Source organism: Crotalus tigris, unplaced genomic scaffold (genome assembly GCF_016545835.1).
Source record: "Crotalus tigris isolate CLP2741 ecotype Arizona unplaced genomic scaffold, ASM1654583v1 scf7180000019817.510193, whole genome shotgun sequence".
NCBI lineage: Eukaryota > Metazoa > Chordata > Lepidosauria > Squamata > Viperidae > Crotalus > Crotalus tigris.
In genome coordinates, this window is record NW_024097726.1 from 43,751 (window position 1) to 62,790 (window position 19,040).

General features: G+C 37.4%; 1 protein-coding gene across 1 annotated transcript; it reads left to right on the plus strand.

The window, feature by feature from the left end:
- Positions 1–8,194: 8,194 nt before the first annotated feature.
- On the plus strand, positions 8,195–15,175 carry LOC120317747 (extracellular calcium-sensing receptor-like). The gene is made up of 5 exons (XM_039364590.1): positions 8,195–8,274; positions 8,853–9,144; positions 10,036–10,884; positions 13,672–13,798; positions 14,277–15,175. The coding sequence occupies exons 1-5, from the start codon at positions 8,195–8,197 to the stop codon at positions 15,173–15,175; spliced, it is 2,247 nt and encodes a 748-aa protein (XP_039220524.1).
- Positions 15,176–19,040: the final 3,865 nt, after the last annotated feature.

Consider the following 19,040-nt stretch of genomic DNA (forward strand, 5'->3'; position numbering starts at 1 on the left):
GTCTAGTCTAATGAAGAGAAGGACAAGGGGGGACATGACAGCAGTGTTCCAATATCTCATGGGCTGCCACAAAGAAGAGGGAGTCAAGCTATTCTCCAAATCTCCTGAAGGCAGGACAAGAAGCAACGGATGGAAACGAACCAAAGAGAGAAGCAACCTAGAACTAAGGAGAAATTTTCTGACAGGTAGAACAGTGGAACTACCTGCCTACAGAAGCTGTGAACGCTCCAACACTGGAAGTTTTTAAGAGGAGACTGGACAGCCATTTATCTGAAATTGTATAAGGTTTCCTGCCTGAGCAGGGGGTTGGACTGGAAGACCTCCAAGGTCCCATCCAACTATTATTATTATTATTATTATTATTATTATTATTATTATTATTATTATTATTATTATTATTATCATCATCATCAATCATCGCACAGTCAGCCAGATGTTCAGACTGGATTTGGCATTTTGTCTACCTATCGAGTCCTTACCCAGGACCTGGGATAGGCAGATGTGGATGTTTGATGGTATTACAGATATCGTCGCAGGATGGAAGCAGTTCCTAATAAGGCTGCCTTTTGCAATTGACTAATAGCGAATTTGTCAATGCCAATGGTGTTCAAGTGGTGCTCCAGTTGTTTTGGGATTGCACCCAAGGAGCCTATGACTATTGGTACTACCCTTGCTTGCTTTTGCCACAGTCTTTCTATTTCTATTTGTAGGTCTTTGTATTTTGTTATCTTCTCCAGTTCTTTCTCGTCTATTCTGCTATCTCCAGGCACTGCCACGTCCACTATCCAGACTTTTTTGTCTTTCTTATCGACAATTGTTAAGTCTGGGGTGTTATGTTGCAGGTGCTTGTCTGTTTGAATTCTGAAGTCCCAGAGCAGTTTAATTTTATCATTTTCTATGACTTTCTCTATTTTATGATCCCACCAGTTTTTGCTTACAGGCAAAAGATATTTTTTGCAGATCCTCCAATGCACCATTGTTGCTACTTTGTCATGCCGCTGCTTGTAATCAGTCTGTGCAATCTTCTTGCAACAGCTTACCAAGTGGTCCACTGTTTCTTCAGCTTCTTTGCATAGGCGGCACTTACTGTCTGTTGCTGTCTTCTCAATTTTGACTTTGTATGCATTTGTCCTTAAGGCTTGGTCTTGTGCAGCCAGAATTAGTCCCTCGGTCTCTTTCTTCAATTTTCCTGCTCTTAGCCATTGCCAGGTTTTATTATTATCTGCTTTCCCAGCTATTTTTTTCATGTATTGGCCATGTAGTGCTTTGTCTTCCCATGCCTCTATTCTGTTCTTCATTTGGTCTTTCTTGTAGGCCAGTTTGGTCTCTCCAGTAGTTAGTAAGCCTTCCTGATATACTAATTTCAGTGCATCTTCATCATTGTTCTTCAGATATTCTTCCAAAGCCATTTTTTCTTCTTCAACCATCTGATGTACTTGTAGCATTCCACGCCCACCTATTTGCCTTGGTAGATAAAGTCTATCAATATCACTGCGTGGATGAAGGGCATGATTCATTGTCATTATTTTTCTGGTCTGCCTATCCATTGCTTTTAGTTCTGCTTGAGTCCAGTCCACTATTCCAGCTGTGTACCTAATGACTGGGATTGCCCAGGTGTTGATTGCCTTTATGGTATTTCCTCCATTGAGTTTGGACTTTAAGATCTTCTTCACTCTCTTGATGTATTCACCTCTAATCTTTTTCTTGACTTCAGTGTGCTTGATGTTGTCAGCTTGAAGGATACCCAAGTATTTGTAGTACTCTTCCTCATCCAGACTCTTAATGTTATTTTCGTGGGGCATCTTGATTCCTTCAGTTTTCACTATTTTTCCTTGTTTGATAGTAAGTGTGGCACATTTGTCCAAGCCAAACTCCATTACAATATCTTGGCTATATATACGGACAGTGTTGAGCAGCGATTCTATTTCAGATGATGTTTTTCCATACAGCTTCAGATCATCCATGTAAAGGAGGTGGGATAGTCTGGCAGATGTTTTTGATGTTTGATAGCCATGTCCTGAGTTATTCAGTATTGTTGACAGAGGAAACAGTGCAATAACAAATAGTAATGGTGATAATGAATCTCCTTGAAATATTCCTCTCTTGATATTAACCTCTCCCAGCTCTCACCATTGATCTGCAACTGTGTCTTCCATTGTGCCATCGATCTTTGCACAAATTTTCTGATGTTTCTACTGACTCCTGTTATTTCTAGGCACTTGATTATCCAATCATGTGGCAGAGAGTCAAATGCCTTTTTGTAGTCAATCCATGCCACATTCAGGTTGGTCTTCCTTCTCTTGCAGTTTTCCAAGATCATTTTGTCTATTAGGAGTTGATCTTTTGTTCCTCTGCTATTGGGGCGGTTTCCTTTCTGCTCAGGTGGAAAGAGATTGTTTTCAACTAGATGCTGTTGTACTGCATCAGCTACCACACCAGTTAGTAATTTGAAAGTTGTTGGTAAGCAGGTAATTGGCCTGTAGTTACCTGGTGTTGCCCCTTTTGCTGGATTTTTCATTATTAGGTAGGTTTTCCCAGTTGTTAGCCACTTTTCAATTTCTCCTCCTTGTAGTATATTGTTGAATGCTTGGCAATGAGTGGGTGTATAACAGTTAGATGTTTCAACCAAAACCCATGCAGTTCATCTTCACCTGGTGCTGACCAATTTTTGATTTTCTTTGCTCTTTTTTCTACCATTTTTGTTGTTATTACTAGTTCTTTCATTTCAACTTCTGTTTTATTTGCATCCACCTCTTTTAACCAAGCCGCATCCTTGTTGTATTTCTTTGGGTTATCCCATATCTGCTTCCAGAACTGCACTGTTTCTTCCTTGTCAGGTACTGACTGATTCCTTGCAGTTTCTCCATTGATGGATTGGTAGAAACGTTTCTGATTGGATTGAAATTGGAGGTTCTGCCTATAGTTTGCAATTCGAGCTTCATATCTACTGATTTTCCTGGCTATAGCTGTTATTTGTTGCTTTATTATTTCCAGTGCTTCCTTGATCTTCCTTGTTTCTAAGTGGTATTTCTTGATTAGGTATTCTTTGGTCTTCTTGTTCTTCAGCTTCTTTTCTTTCATCTGTTCTAGCTTGCTTGCATGTGATCTTAACTTGCTGATCTTATTTTCTAGTCTAACCTTCCATTTTTGTGGTGCACTGTTTGTTTGTTTTTCTTTTTTGTTGATTTTGCATCCCAGGTATTCTGTTATAACTGCAGCTGTGCTGTACATTAGTTGGTTTGTTTCTTGCAGTGAATTGGTGCTTATACTTGCTATTGCAGTATTTGCATCTTTTAATGCTTGTGCTAGCTGTTTCTTTGGAACAAGCTTCAATGCAGGCAGCCTTATTCTGTTGTTTTTGTGCTGTTCTAGATGCTCAATTATTCTTTGTTTCAATTCTTTTATTTCTTTAGTTAGAGGGTTTTGTTCTTCCTGAGGAAGAGGTGCCTGGTTTCCAAATGAGAACAGTTGTATATCTCTACTGGATTCCTTCACTGCCAACTCCCCCTGGTTTGCCTCTACATTCTGAATTACTTCTTGTAAGGCTTTGATTTCTTTGCCCTGGGTAAACCTTTTCTTCCAGTAGTTCTGCAGCTGCTGGCCCTGGTTGCTCAGCCAACAGTCCTGAGTCCTGTAACCCATTTTTCACCAGATATCCAGGAACTCCAATATCTAGTGCGGACCTTGTTAACCCGGGCGACGTCCGAGCCGGTATGGCATTCTGAAATTTACGTCTCACCATATTTTTTATGGGAGAGACACTCTTTGTCTGACTCCTCTGATGAGACCTGTCCAGTATGGTTGAACCTCTGGCATAGCTCTCATCTTCCTCAGAGTACACAAGCCCCACAACCACGTCAAGGTAGTGCCTCACTGGGGGTATTATTATTATTATTATTATTATTATTATTATTATTATTATTATTATTATTATTATCATCATCGCACAGTCAGCCAGATGTTCAGACTGGATTTGGCATTTTGTCTACCTATCGAGTCCTTACCCAGGACCTGGGATAGGCAGATGTGGATGTTTGATGGTATTACAGATATTGTCGCAGGATGGAAGCAGTTCCTAGTAAGGCCGACTTTTGCAATTGACTAATAGCAAATTTGTCAATGCCAATGGTGTTCAAGTGGTGCTCCAGTTGTTTTGGGATTGCACCCAAGGAGCCTATGACTATTGGTACTACCCTTGCTTGCTTTTGCCACAGTCTTTCTATTTCTATTTGTAGGTCTTTGTATTTTGTTATCTTCTCCAGTTCTTTCTCTTCTATTCTGCTGTCTCCAGGCACTGCCACGTCCACTATCCAGACTTTTTTGTCTTTCTTATCGACAATTGTTAAGTCTGGGGTGTTATGTTGCAGGTGCTTGTCTGTTTGAATTCTGAAGTCCCAGAGCAGTTTAATTTTATCATTTTCTATGACTTTCTCTATTTTATGATCCCACCAGTTTTTATTATTTTTTTATTATTTATTATTATTTATTATTTTATTTATTTATTTATTTATTTTATTATTATTTATTATTAACTATTATTTTTTTATTGAAAGTTTTTAAATTTTACAAAACAAATCCCTTCCCCAAACCTCCACCCTCCCGTACCCTCCCCCATCTTCCCCAAACCTCCCATACCCTTCCTCAACCTTCCCAGAGCTGAGTACAGGCTTAATTAAAATTTTCAAAGAAAATAAAAAATAGAAAAAAACTTAAAACACATATAAATCCTAAACAAATCTAAATACCTTAAATTAAACAAATTATCTTCTCTAAAACATAATAGTTGCAAACATTAAACACACATTATAATATACTTTAAACATTTTCTAGTATTGTACTTATATTATTATCCATCATTTTATATAGAATCCCCAAAACACAAATTTAAACATTACTTTCTTTAAATATCCATACCTACAATATAAGAACTAATCTCCCTCTTTCTTTACTCTAGAGCACAAAAATAAGCATATAAACATTCATTATACCATTAAGACTGGATACTCTTTTGAATAGTTAAACTAAATTCTTATATTTAAACTTCTTATCTAAAATTTTCGTTCAATCTCCATAATCTTCTCTCCTATCAAGAAAAGAAAAAACTTCCACTTTTTCTACTATTTCTTCTATGCGAGAATTCAACTTTTCAAGAACAGAGGCAACTCCTTTTAAAGCCAAAACTATCTCTTGCCTCAAAGTCTTATTGTTTTCCTCTAGAATCTCTTTCATTTCTCCCCTAATTTGAAGTATAACATTTCCCATCATATCTTGCAAATCCTTCACCATTGTTGACTGTGGCAAAGAAGAAGATGAGGCTATTAATTTAGGTTGTTGCGCTGATGATGACACCGAAGAAGAAGCCACTTTAGAAGCTGTAGGGATTACTGGACGCTTTGGAGCCATCTTAAAAAAATCTTTACTCCTTCTTAGAAATTGCAAAAATTAAACAAAGGAAAAAAAAGAAGTTAACTCCATAAAATCAAAAAAAAAATCCTTCAAGAGGAGATCATTATAATAAAAAAAGGAGTTCAAAAAAAAGAAACGAGAGAAAGAAAAAAGAATAATTAAATAGAAAAAATCCATTCCATTTTTTTAAAAATACAAACAGTACAAAAACAAACCAAAAAAGTACAAAAATAATAATACTAACACTCCATTCCAATCATTAAAAAACAACAAAAAAAGGAAAAGGGAAAGGGAAAAAAGAAACCCCAAAAAGCCTGCCGGTCGCCATTCTACCTTCTGAAAAAAAAACACCGAAAAGGCTTGCCGATCGCCATTTTACTTTCCCTTTCAGCAAAGGAAAAAAAAATAAAAAGAGGGAATATAAAAGGGAATATAAAAGTAAAAATAAAACTTTGAACTTAAAATCCAAATAAAATCCAAGAAAGCAAAAACTAAATCCTCTACTCAGCTCTGTCCGCTTCTAAAAAAAACTCACCAGTTAACTTTAATCGCGGAGGTGGTTGCAGTGGCTTGTTTTGTCCCTAGGGACAAAAGCAGCTGGGAAGCGAAGACAGTCTGAACTCCGTGGGAGCACTTTTTTCACCCCCCCCCCAAAAAAAACTTTGGGGGTGCATAAGAGGCTCTACCACTGTTCAGACACCTCTCTACCCCCCCTTTGCCCGGGAGGGGGTTTTTGAACCGCTGAACAGCTGATGTCCGCTGTTCATAGTGATTCAAACACTTACCCAGGAGGACGGCTACAAAGTAGCCGCCATCGCGCGCGCAGATCCACCGGAAGCTCAACTATTATTATTATTATTATATTTTGTTATTATTGTTGTTATTGTTGTCGTTTCAGATTTGACAGTCAGTTTGGTCTAGTGATTTAGGCACCAGGTTAGGTTAGAAAGTGGGAGGCCATCTTAGCCATGAAAAACAACTGGGTAACTTTGAGCCAGTCATTCTCTCTCAGCCTAACCCACTTTCTTACTGTGTGAGGAAAACAGGAATAACAGAATAACATTGTTGGAAGAGACCTTGGAGGTTTTCTAATCCCACCCCCTGCTCAAGCAGGAGACCCTATTCCATTTCAGAAAAATGGTTGTCCAATCTCTTCTTAAAAACTTCCAGTGTTGGATCATCCACAACTACTAGAGGGAAGTCATTCCACTGATTAATTATTCTCACTCTCAGGTAATTTCTCCTTAGTTCTCAGTTGGTTCTCTCCTTGATTATTTTCCATACATTGCTTCTTGTCCTGCCTTCAGGTGCTTTGTGGCTACCCTTCAAATATTGGAAGATTGCTATCATATCTATCATATGCTATCATATCATATCCTATATCATAACATATATATCAGTGATGGCGAACCTTTTAGAGACCGAGTGCCCAAACTGCAACCGAAACTGAACTTATGTATCATCGGGTGCCGGGTGGGTATGGCCCATTGGGTGGGCGTGGCTGCGATGGTAACAGCAGACAGGGTGGGACTAAAAAGTTCAATCAATCAATTCCAATTTTGCAAGAACTTTTTTTCCCCACAAGAAGTTGAAATTGACTGATTGATTGAACCTTTTTTTTTTTTTTGTACATGGCAGCAGAGGCCTAAAGCGAAAAGGTTTATAAAACCCAACTGAAGGTCTAGGACTGGGACGGAGCGCGTGTGCACAGAGAGGGCTCTGAGTGCCGCCTCTGGCACCCGTGCCATAGTTTCGCCACCACTGATATATATCATATCATATCTACCATATGCTATCAAAGGAGGAGGAAGATTTGTTAGATATCCTCTCTGCCTTATTTGTTAAAATAATACAAGTTAGGACACAAATAAAATAAGTAAATAAGTAACTAAAGATTTGATGGAGTTGATTATTAAACTCAAGGCAATGGCTAATGCAACTTTCCAAATATGAGTATCAATGTTATTATCGTTTCATTCTTCAACATTCTTTGACTGAATATGTGGATAAAACCTCCAAAGAAATTATTAGCTTATTTGTCAGTCCTTAATATATGTAAAAATGTTTCCTCTTTTCCATTAAATTCATTTTATATGGGAAATGGGAACCCTGCTCCATTGTAAGAAATGAACATGAACTTTAACACTTAAGGCTATTTTTAATTGCCAATATCCCTTAGATTACTTTTATTAGCGTTTGATCACTTTTTTAAAAAAGTTGAACCATCAGTTGAACCACTTATTCCCTCATCAAAACCAAAATAATTATGTCCTACAGGAATCACCATATTTTTTTTTTAGCCAGTCCAAAACATTAAGGGCTTGGCATAAAGATAATTTAAATTCAAGCAACAGTTAAAGTATCAATTTGGATATAAAGTAATTATTGAACTACAGGGAGATTGGCACAAAGAGATAATCATGGCTCTGTCAGATTCATTGCTACAAGTTTCCTCCCACCTTTCTTCCTTTCCAGAACATCTGTTCAATCCAAGTGATAGTCAATATACACATTTGCACTCACATGGACCTTCAAATATAAAATGATGGAAATTCTGATCAGATGCATTGTCAGGTATAAACCTTGGATTAATCATTGAATGAACCACTGAAATACCTACTTCCTTATGGACAGAAGACACATATATTTTCACTATGACAACTACATTAAGATGTTGTTCCTTTTGATGCTCTTTGTGCAAAATATAGTTATTCTGAGCTGCCCTGTGAGTGATGCTTTCCCTATTCCCCATGAGTGGTACCAGCCTGGTAACCTCATTGTCGGTGGGATGGTGTCTCAGATAATTTACCACTTTTTTGAAATTGAATTTAAGGAACATCCTTCTCTAAAACCTTATGATTTACCACTGTAAGGATTTTTTTTCTTCCCAATCATTTTTCTAATCTTAGGCAGATCTCCCGAAATTGCTTACATGACTAATAGCTCTTTGAGAACAAATTCAAGGTTTTGTATATAAACTAACTCTTGCTTCCTTGTCTTTCAATCTTATCTGATTGTGGGAAACAGAAGTCATTTTTTTTTCATTGCATTAAAGTCTTACTCATGAAATGTATGAAACTATAGTGCAAGAGTACATTTAGTGAGCCTAAGTTAATTAAAATTATATCACCTGCACAGTCACTCCTCACATAACTTACATACATTAAATGAGTGCTACTTGCTGGCTGTATTCTATTTTGTGCTGAACTGATAGAAATAAATGTGATAGTTAGAAAACAAAATCGCAACTTTGTTGTATATATATTTGTTGCCAATCATGGAAACCCTGTATATAGTTGAACACTATGCAAATTATTGAGTGTTTTACAAAGACTCTCATCTTACTTACAATAGAAATAGAAATGGTTGTTACTTGTATATCAATGCTTTCACCATAAAAGAATTGTCAATTTAACTTTTTCAATGGGGGTTTAAACTATTTGCAGTGTAATAACTAAGTTCTACCAGCACGTCCTTGCCTTGGCCTTTGCTGTGAAGGAGATCAATGAGGACTCCCAGATCTTACCTAATGTCACTCTTGGATTCCACATCTATGATAGTTACTACAATCCAAGGATGACCTATCGCACTACTCTGGACCTGCTTTTCAAATCCCAGGAATTTATCCCTAACTACAAATGTGATAGCCGGAAAAATCTCATAGCCATCATTGGAGGATTAGGTTCGGATACATCATCTTATATGGCAGAATGTATAAATGTCTACAAAATTCCACAGGTAGTTTGGGATGGAGTGAGAGAGTAAATTCTTTTGTTATTAATAGTAGATACTTGTTGTTTTCCACACCTTTCTGCAAGATTTCAGTTAAATTCACTTTTCTTTCTGCTGTTTTCCCCACAACTCTGGAGCCTGGCTCAAGGTAATCTAATTAAACAGATCAACATATTTTATTATAAACATATCCGTATTTTGATTGCCATGTCTCATGGTTTAGGGAGAATCTCCTTTCAGCCATTTCTTGCCCATCCCCAATTCATGGCTACACAGCATTTTCACTGCTGCCATCAACTCAGTTCCAGATTCCACCAAGCCATCCAACAATGGGTGACAATTCCCCTTGGTATATCTAGGTTGGGATCGGATAATAACTGAATTTAAAATTCAACTGATTTGCCTGGAAATTATTGAAGGATTGGGACTATGTGTATTTTTGGAGATCTTTATAATAATGGTAGTAAATGAAGAAATGATTAACAATTCCTCCAGAATCTCATGGTCACAGTCTTTCATTCATAAGTTCTATCTGCTACAAATAAGGGAAGAAGATAATCCAGTAAATCTAGCTCTTTCGAAACCTTTCCGTATGCTCAGAAGAGCTCATAAGCTCAAATAGTTAGCAAGTTTCCAGGTGTTCTAAGGGGTTGAACATACTGAAACTCTATATAAGAAAATTGAGTTTGGTTGTAATCTAGTTATATTTCAGATGAGAAAATATTTCATCATGGGGTTTTAGTTGCTTCTCTTGTTCATCAGAATTTTCATAATCTACCTAGAGTTGGAGAAATGTTCAATGTAGAGAGACCTTCATTAAGTTTCTAAATAGCAGTCTTTTTCATATTTTTTCCATCATTTTCATGAATAATGAATTTCTCTTTTTTGTTTGTCCAGTTGACTTATGGTTCCTTTGCCCAAGAAGATTGTCATATTAATAAGTTATCTCCACTTTATTGCATGGTCCCAAAAGAGGACCATCAGTACATTGGAATTATACAACTTCTTCTCCATTTTGGATGGACATGGATTGGAGTCTTTGCTTTTGAAAATAAGGGAGAATGTTTTTTGAAAAACCTGCAGCCATTGCTTTCCCACAATGGGATCTGTTTAGCTTTCACACAAAAAATTCCACAACATATCTACTTAGAAGACTTGTCCGAATTGTTCAATTCAGTCTCAATTATTTCTGATAAACTGGTAGATCAGAAAACAAATGTTTTTCTTGTCTATGGAGAATCGTTCACAATAGCATGGCTCAGAACTGTCATGTTTCTACGTGATCCTGAAAATAAAGACAGATCATTATTCAGAAAGGTTTGGATCCTGATGAATCCAATTGATTTCATACTGATGGGAACTCAAAGGAGTTGGGATCTCCAGATGTTCCATGGGTCTCTTTCCTTTACAGTGCATGCAAGAGAAGTTCAAGGCTTCAAAGAATTTCTTCAAGTCATCAAACCTTCAATCCACAAAGATGGATTTCTTCAAGAGGTTTGGCAACAGTTGTTTAACTGTATATTTTCAAAGGCAGATTTACCTTCATTGATCAGTGAAACATGTAGTGGGGAAGAGAATTTGGAGAATCTGCCTGCACCTCTGTTTGAATTCCAGATGACTGGCCAAAGCTACAGTATCTACAATGCTGTTTATGCAGTGGCACATTCTTTGCATGAGGCAATGAGATCAAAATCCCAACCGAGAGCGATTCAAAGAGTTGAATTTCCAAATCTGCAGCCTTGGCAGGTAACCTTTCCATACCACACCTATCTTGCATTTCAATTATCATCCACAATCGTCCACCATCTAATATAGCTTTTTTGTCCTGGTCTGTGGCCATAAATCAATAGAGAGACTGAGGCAACAAAGCTACTATTGTCTCTCTTTTTTATGTGTTTATTGTTTTATCATAGAGAATAAAATACAGAACAGTAAAACAAACAAACAATATGTAAGAAAACAAAAATATACATTCAACCCTAAACACCACAACCCCAAAAAAATAGTGCACAAAAAAGGAGGAAAAAGTGATCAATTAAATTTAACCTTTAACATGTAGGTTCCAAGAAGAAAAGGCAGTCAACAGGTTGAGTTAAATATTACACCAATCTTCAAATCCCTCTGTTAACCATCTGTTATTATATTTAGCATGTAGAAAGTCCACAAACATTTTCCAGTGTCTTATATAGCTGTCTAGTCCAATATCTCTAATCAAAGTGGTCACTTTTATAAAATAAAAGAGGATGGACATAAACCATGTCTTTATTAATTTCGGTATAATCAGTGGGATTTATGCATCAGTTTCATTGTATAAAAAACTTTTCACCTCCACATAGAATTGGCCTCTCTTGTAAATTTATCCAACCTGGTTCTAAGAAAAATTAAATTGTCTTGTGTCTGAAGGCAGCCTTTCTTTTTCTGTGCCCCAAAATATTTCTGAAATGTAGACATTTCACTTTTTATATTAGCCGGTGAACAATTATTCTTATCCAAAATTATCCTCAGCCGGTTCCCTTATCTACTTCTCTTTGGCTCATGAACATTTCAGAGTTGGGATGGAGAGCATTCTCTCTGTCTATCAGTGCTCAAGAGGTATGGACCAAACATCAGTCCTTTTCAGCTGCAGCCTCCACCCTTTGAAACAACTCTATGTTTGAAAGAATTCTCTCTCATTCTCTCAATCTCTCTCTTTCTCTCTCTCAAAACAATTGAATCTCAGTTGATAAAATCTGGCTAAAGGAAATTTGTCAGGTCTTCACTGTACTAATGAAGAGCAAACAATATAGGATGAGTTTAGATATGGTCCAAATTTGATTGTCTAATTCAGTGTTTCCCAAATTTGACAATTTTAAGGCATGTGGACTTCAATGCTGACTGTGGAATTCTGAAAGTTGAAGTCCACATGCCTTAAAATTGTCAAGTTTGGGAAACACTGTTCTAATTGTTTAAATGGTGGATATAAATCATATCTAAATCAAGTTGTATAATGTCAATAATTTGTTTTGATTTTGATTTGTTAACTGCTGTTGTTTGTTTTTTCCTTGTAAGTAATATTAAATTAATAATAGAACAGACCTGTGTCTTTCTCTGAAATATAGATTATCTATATTCTAAGTGTACTTATTTGATATTTGTTAGAGCAATGGAAGAAAGAGTAAGTGAAAGTTAAATATGCTGGCCATTTTTTCATTATTACCCTTTCATGATTCCCCCTCTCTTTCATTCTCTTTCAAGTAGCTCCATTCATTTCTTCAAGGCATTTTTTTTAACAATTCAGCTGGGGAGAGAGTCTTCCTGAATGAGAAAGGGGAAGCAACAGGTGGATTTGACATCACCAACTTGGTCACTTTTCCAAATAGATCCTTTCAGAGAGTTAGAGTTGGAAAGATGGATCCTCATATTCCCAACAGGAAGGAATTACTCATTGATGAAGAGCTGATTATCTGGCACCCAGCTTTTAACCAGGTGGGGGTCATTTAATCAACTATTTGATCTGTTATAATCCAATATTGAACACAGTCTCTTTAGAAATCTAATTTGTCTGTTTTGAAAGAAAAATGGCATATTCTGTATAAATATTGTCAATGATCAAGCATTCATCAAATTGACAAAACGACATTGTAATTTAAAAGACAGTTTTTCATATTTAGGTTTTATTTTCATTTGTAATCACATATATTTCAAGAGCCCTGGTGCACAGTGGTTAGAATGCAGTATCACAGGGTACTTCTGGTGATTCCTGGTTGCCAGTAGTTTGGCAGTTCCAGTCTCACTGATTCAAGCTTGACTCAATGTTCCATCCTTCCAAGGTCTGTAAACTAAGGATCCAGATTGTTAGGGGCAATGTCTGTAAACTGCTTAGAGAGGGCTTTAAACCACTGTGAAGCAGTATATAAGTCTAAGTACTATTGCTTCTGCCCTTCCTTCCTTCCTCCCTCTCTCTCTCTCCCTCCCTCTTCCTTCCTTCCTTCCTTCCTTCCTTCCTTCCTTCCTTCCTTCCTTCCTTCCTTCCTTCCTTCCAAGACAAATGTGCTCTTTGCATATCTTTATAATGTCAACATTTTAATGGATAGTATAAATATGTGATGGATTAGTGGTTAAAGATACTGAGCTTGTCACCTGGAAAGCTGAGAGCCAGGGTTTGAGACCTAAGGGCAACAGGGTGAGCTCCCATTCCTGCCTCAGCTTCTGTCCATCTAGGAATTCAAAAGCATGCAAATGTGAGTACATTAATAGGTACCACTTTGGTGGGAAGGTACAGTGTTCCAGAGGCCTTTGGCATATAGCCATGCTGGCTACATGACCATGGAAAATGTCTTCAGACAACATTAGCTCCCTCGGACAAGAAATAGAGATGCGCACTGTGCCCTAGAGTCAGACACATCTAGACAGGGAAACCTTTACCTTATAAATACACCTGGACTAACCCTTTAGGAATTCAAATATTCTTCTCTCCCCCCCCCATTATAAAGGAGAACAATGCAAACTGCTTAAAAAATTTCCCTTTGCAAAATCTTTTATGTTTATCACCAGGTTATTCCATTTTCTCAGTGTAATGACCATTGCTACCCTGGCTATTGGAAGAAAGGGTTGGAAGGAAAACAGTTCTGTTGCTACAACTGTGTTCCTTGCCCAGAAGGGAAGATTACAGATCAAAAGGGTAGGTTAAACATTCCAGCAAGTTTTCATTAGATAGAACTAAGCAAACTGTAATATACTACTGTAGTGTAACAAATAGTATTGGGAGTTCTTCAAGGTGAATATTCATTACTATATCTATGAATCACAATCTGTTGTTCTGAATTCAAAGCTTGCCTATAAGAGCTAAACTTTAATATCCGTCCTCACAGATTTCTTGTCCATATTTAGGAAAAATGGGAAAAGTCTAAATGGTCTAAATGTTTATAAATTTGAAAATGCTAGACAGAACTCCATTTCATAGAAAAATTGCCCTTCCCATTGTACTTCTTTTATGCTGGTCCCAACTGATACAATGATGGAAAAACTCCATTTCCATAGAAACATGATCCAACTGATAGCCAATAGAAAACCTGAAAGGGATATTAGTTGGCACCCATAAAGAATATTATTTTCAAAAATATGGAATGTATAATCACATGCCTTGACTTTTCTTTCAGATATGGATGACTGTTTTCAATGTTCAGAAGATCATTATCCAAATAAAGAAAAGAAAGGCTGTATCTTGAAAAAGGTAGTCTTTCTAACATTTGAAGAACTCTTAGGAAATGCTTTAGCTTCAGCAGCTCTTTGTTTCTTCTTCTTGACTTCTTGGGCACTTGGAATATTTATTAAACACAGGGATACTCCCATTGTCAAAGCCAACAACCGGTCCCTCACCTACACCCTTCTTGTCTCTCTTCTGCTCTGTTTTTTCTCCTCTTTGTTGTTCCTCAGCCAACCTGACAAGGTGACCTGCCTTCTCCGACAACCAACTTTTGGCATCACTTTTTCAGTGGCCATTTCTAGTGTACTGGCCAAAACCATCACTGTGGTTGTTGCTTTCATGGCCACTAAACCAGGGTCTCAAATGAGGAAATGGGTGGGGAAAAGATTGGCCTTTTCTACTGTACTTTGCTGTTCTCTCTTGCAAGTATGTATTTGTATCCTTTGGTTGTCAACATCTCCACCATTCCCTGAGTTGGACATGCATTCAGAGCTCCAAGAAATGATTTTACAGTGCAATGAGGGGTCAGCTTTCTTTTTCTACTGTGTCTTGGGCTACATGGGTATCTTAGCCATTGCCAGCTTTATTGTGGCTTTTCTTGCCCGTAAACTACCTGACAGCTTCAATGAAGCCAAGTTCATCACCTTCAGCATGTTGGCCTTTTGCAGTGTGTGGATCTCCTTCTTTCCAGCCTATCTGAGCACAAAAGGCAAAGCCATGGTATCTGTGGAGATCTTCTCCATCCTGTCCTCCAGTGCTGCATTACTGGGATGCATATTTTTGCCAAAGTGCTACATTATTGTTTTACGGCCTGAGTTAAACCACAAAGAGCAACTCATAAAGAGGACTTAATACATAATGTAATCTTACCTGGTATGAGAAATGGCTGACAGAAAAGTGTAGAAAAACAGGCAACATATAGCTTTTATTTAGGTCAAAGAATGATTTATAGAGAATTATTATGATTATTAAGATTTCAGCAGTCCAGTGGACTAGAGGTGGAGCTCTCACCTCACAATTAGGAGGCTATGAGTTTGATCCTTGGTAGCTGCAGATATTTCTCTGAGCACAATGAGTAATTGTCTACTGTGAACTCCATGTAGACATCAGGAAGAGCATCCAGTCAGTAAACTACAGGTAGTCCCCAGTTATGAGCCTAATAGAGCCTGCCCATTAGGCTCGTAATCATCAAATGAATCAGACTCAATATTACAACATTTTAAAATCAAACTCATTAATTGAATCGAATGGGTCATTAAATGAACAAAGATTTGATTTACTATTTCCGTGGATGGCTGCCTGAAATGAGAGACTTTTCACGCAGCTGCTGAAGGCTGTTTCCAGCAGCAAATCAGCTGTTTCCTGTTTCAGTAACCACAGAACTTTTGAACTGCCTCCCAAGTAGGTAGTAGGCTTTTTTTAAAAAAAGCTATTTGTTACTAGGCAGAGGGGTGGAGAACTCTACGATTGCAGCTGCCACTAAAGTAAAGAATCTCCAGTTTACAGAAATCTCTGATTGCTTTAAAACACACACACAAACGATTGCCAGCCATTAGCTTAAGCATCTCCAAGCCAGGCATGCAGAGGGAGATGGGGTGGAGTTTACAGAATTGTTGGCTTGCAACAGTAACTGAGATGGAAGGGACAGTGAGGTCATATAATAATAATAATAATAATAATAATAATAATAATAATAATAATAATAATAATAATAATAATAATAATAATAATATAATTACTGGAGAGACCAAACTGGCCTACAAGAAAGACCAAATGAAGAACAGAATAGAGGCATGGGAAGACAAAGCACTACATGGCCAATACATGAAAAAAATAGCTGGGAAAGCAGATAATAATAAAACCTGGCAATGGCTAAGAGCAGGAAAAGTGAAGAAAGAGACCGAGGGATTAATTCTGGCTGCACAAGACCAAGCCTTAAGGACAAATGCATACAAAGTCAAAATTGAGAAGACAGCAACAGACAGTAAGTGCCGCCTATGCAAAGAAGCTGAAGAAACAGTGGACCACTTGGTAAGCTGTTGCAAGAAGATTGCACAGACTGATTACAAGCAGCGGCATGACAAAGTAGCAACAATGGTGCATTGGAACATCTGCAAAAAATATCATTTGCCTGTAAGCAAAAACTGGTGGGATCATAAAATAGAGAAAGTCATAGAAAATTATAAAATTAAAATGCTCTGGGACTTCAGAATTCAAACAGACAAGCACCTGCAACATAACACCCCAGACTTAACAATTGTCGATAAGAAAGACAAAAAAGTCGGGATAGTGGACGTGGCAGTGCCTGGAGATAGCAGAATAGAAGAGAAAGAACTGGAGAAGATAACAAAATACAAAGACCTACAAATAGAAATAGAAAGACTGTGGCAAAAGCAAGCAAGGGTAGTACCAATAGTAATAGGCTCTTTGGGTGCAATCCCAAAACAACTGGAGCACCACTTGAACACCATTGGCATTGACAAATTCGCTAGTAGTCAATTGCAAAAGGCAGCCTTATTAGGAACTGCTTCCATCCTGCGACGATATCTGTAATACCATCAAACATCCACATCTGCCTATCCCAGGTCCTGGGTAAGGACTCGATAGGTAGACAAAATGCCAAATCCAGTCTGACCATCTGGCTGACTGTGTGATGATCAATAATAATAATAGTAGTAGTAGTAGTAGTAGTAAAGTTGGAAGGGACTTTGGAGGTTATCTAATCCAACCCCCTGCTCAGGCAGGAAACCCTATACCGTTTCGGACAAATGGCTATCCAGTCTCTTCTTAAAAATCTCCAGTGTTGGAGCATTCACCGCTTCTGGAGGCAGGTTGTTCCACTGGTTAATTGTTCTAACTGTCAGGAAGTTTCTCCTTAGTTCTAGGTTGCTTCTTTCCTTGATGAGTTTCCACCCGTTGCTTCTTGTCCTGCCTTCAGGTGCCCTGGAAAATAGCTTGACACCCTCTTCTTTGTAGCAACCCCTGAGATATTGGAACACTGCTATCATGTCCCCCCTCCTCCTTCTCTTCATTAAACTAGACGTTAAACTAGTCTAACCCACTCCTCTCACAAGAGAGTACAGTACTGTACTGTATTCCTGATAAATGCCTAACTAGACTCTTCTTAAAAGCCTCCAGTGAGAGAACACCCACAACTTCTGGAGGCAATTTAAATTAAAAACATTTAAAAAAAACAAACAAAAAAAACCTGCTCCTTATCAGGACAAGCCTCTCCAGCCAAAATCCAAAATGGGGGGGAGGGAATTTCATTCCAGTAAGTATTAGCAGAATCTCTGTTGGGTCTATGCTAGGGAAAGGAGGAGCACCAGCCACATGCTGTAAGTTTCAGGCAAATGCAAGCAATCTTGCAAAATACTGTACTTACAAAACAATAAAAAACAGACCAATTCCCAAAGTAATTACAAACAATACAGTACAGTACTTTAGAGTAACAAAAAAGAATATTTTAAAATACTTACAGAAGTAATGCTAGTTCTCTACAAGTCCAGTCCTCAAGCCCAGCAAGCAGCAGATCTTCCCTCCAGGAGAAACTAAAATGAACGGTCCTGCCAACTGCAAAAATCTTGCTTGGCCATGTGAACAGGCACAAAAAAACAACAACCCCAAAACCAACCACTTCCAGCTTCTTGTAGGCCTGAACAGGCCCAGGCAAGTCACAGAGTTAAAATGGCCACCGCAGCAGCCAAGACTGAATCCAAGTCACATGGCTACAGAGGCCTGTTTTTGATCGCAATTTTGAATGTTTAATGTCAGTACCCTTTCTGGATAACCTTGTTTTTGTGAAATATTGCTAAATAAACACTCGTATCTGGGGGATTACCTGCATCAGTTCCATTCAGTTGCCCTGATTCCACCCAGATGCAAGGGATTATAGTCATTAAAAGAAAATTTAAAAAAAATGATTAAGATTTCTTATGGTCACCCATTCCAACAGAAGTGCTCATGCCTATTTGCAATAATTTTCCAAAATTCTTTTGCCTAACACTTTCTCTCTTTCATCATTCCATGGTAACCAAGATATGACATTCCAACTTCCTTACTTAGGCTACTTGAAATGTTAACTCAAAGGCTGTCCAAATTTGCAGCTACCACTTGTATGGTTTTTACATTTTCAATTCTTAAACCATTTGATAAGTGTAGTTAAAAGTTAATTACATGTATTTAACATGGAATCAGTTTTCTATTGGTTAGGGTTTTTTGATATGTGAAAATTATAGAATTTCTGAAATATAAATGCATTTGTTTTTTTAAAAAAATGTTTTATACTTGGTCATATCTATTCACTTTCTAGCCATTGTTTTATTTCCACTATAACAAATATATTCTGTCACATGCTTTATTAGATGTGTATGCTAGTCAATTACCATAATAAAGAGTGATTTGATTTACTGCTCTTTTAGTTTGGTTTTAATAATTTTTATTTTTTAAAATCATTATTGTATAATAGATTTAATAATCCTCATGATTTTTATTTATTGTTCTGGGCATGCTGCCCAAAATAATTTTCTGCAAGATGAATAGCCGTATAAAATTGATGAATAAATTAATAGATATCATATAAGAAATTGTTAGAGATAATTGTGGCATTTGGTATGAAAAGCAAAGGTGAAATCTTGAAATAAATGTGGAGCTCTGTCTTGTACAGGAAGAGACCACAAAGATGAAAATATATGTGGAAAATATTGTGAATGTTCTA

Excerpts from the sequence above, each read along its gene's own strand:
- LOC120317747 (XM_039364590.1), top strand. The coding sequence starts at position 8,195 with ATGGTGTCTCAGATAATTTACCACTTTTTTGAAATTGAATTTAAGGAA. Across the intron at positions 8,275-8,852 it reads AAACCTTATGATTTACCACT|TGTAATAACTAAGTTCTACC; the intron begins GTAAGGATTTTT and ends AACTATTTGCAG. Across the intron at positions 13,799-14,276 it reads GAAGATTACAGATCAAAAGG|ATATGGATGACTGTTTTCAA; the intron begins GTAGGTTAAACA and ends CTTTTCTTTCAG.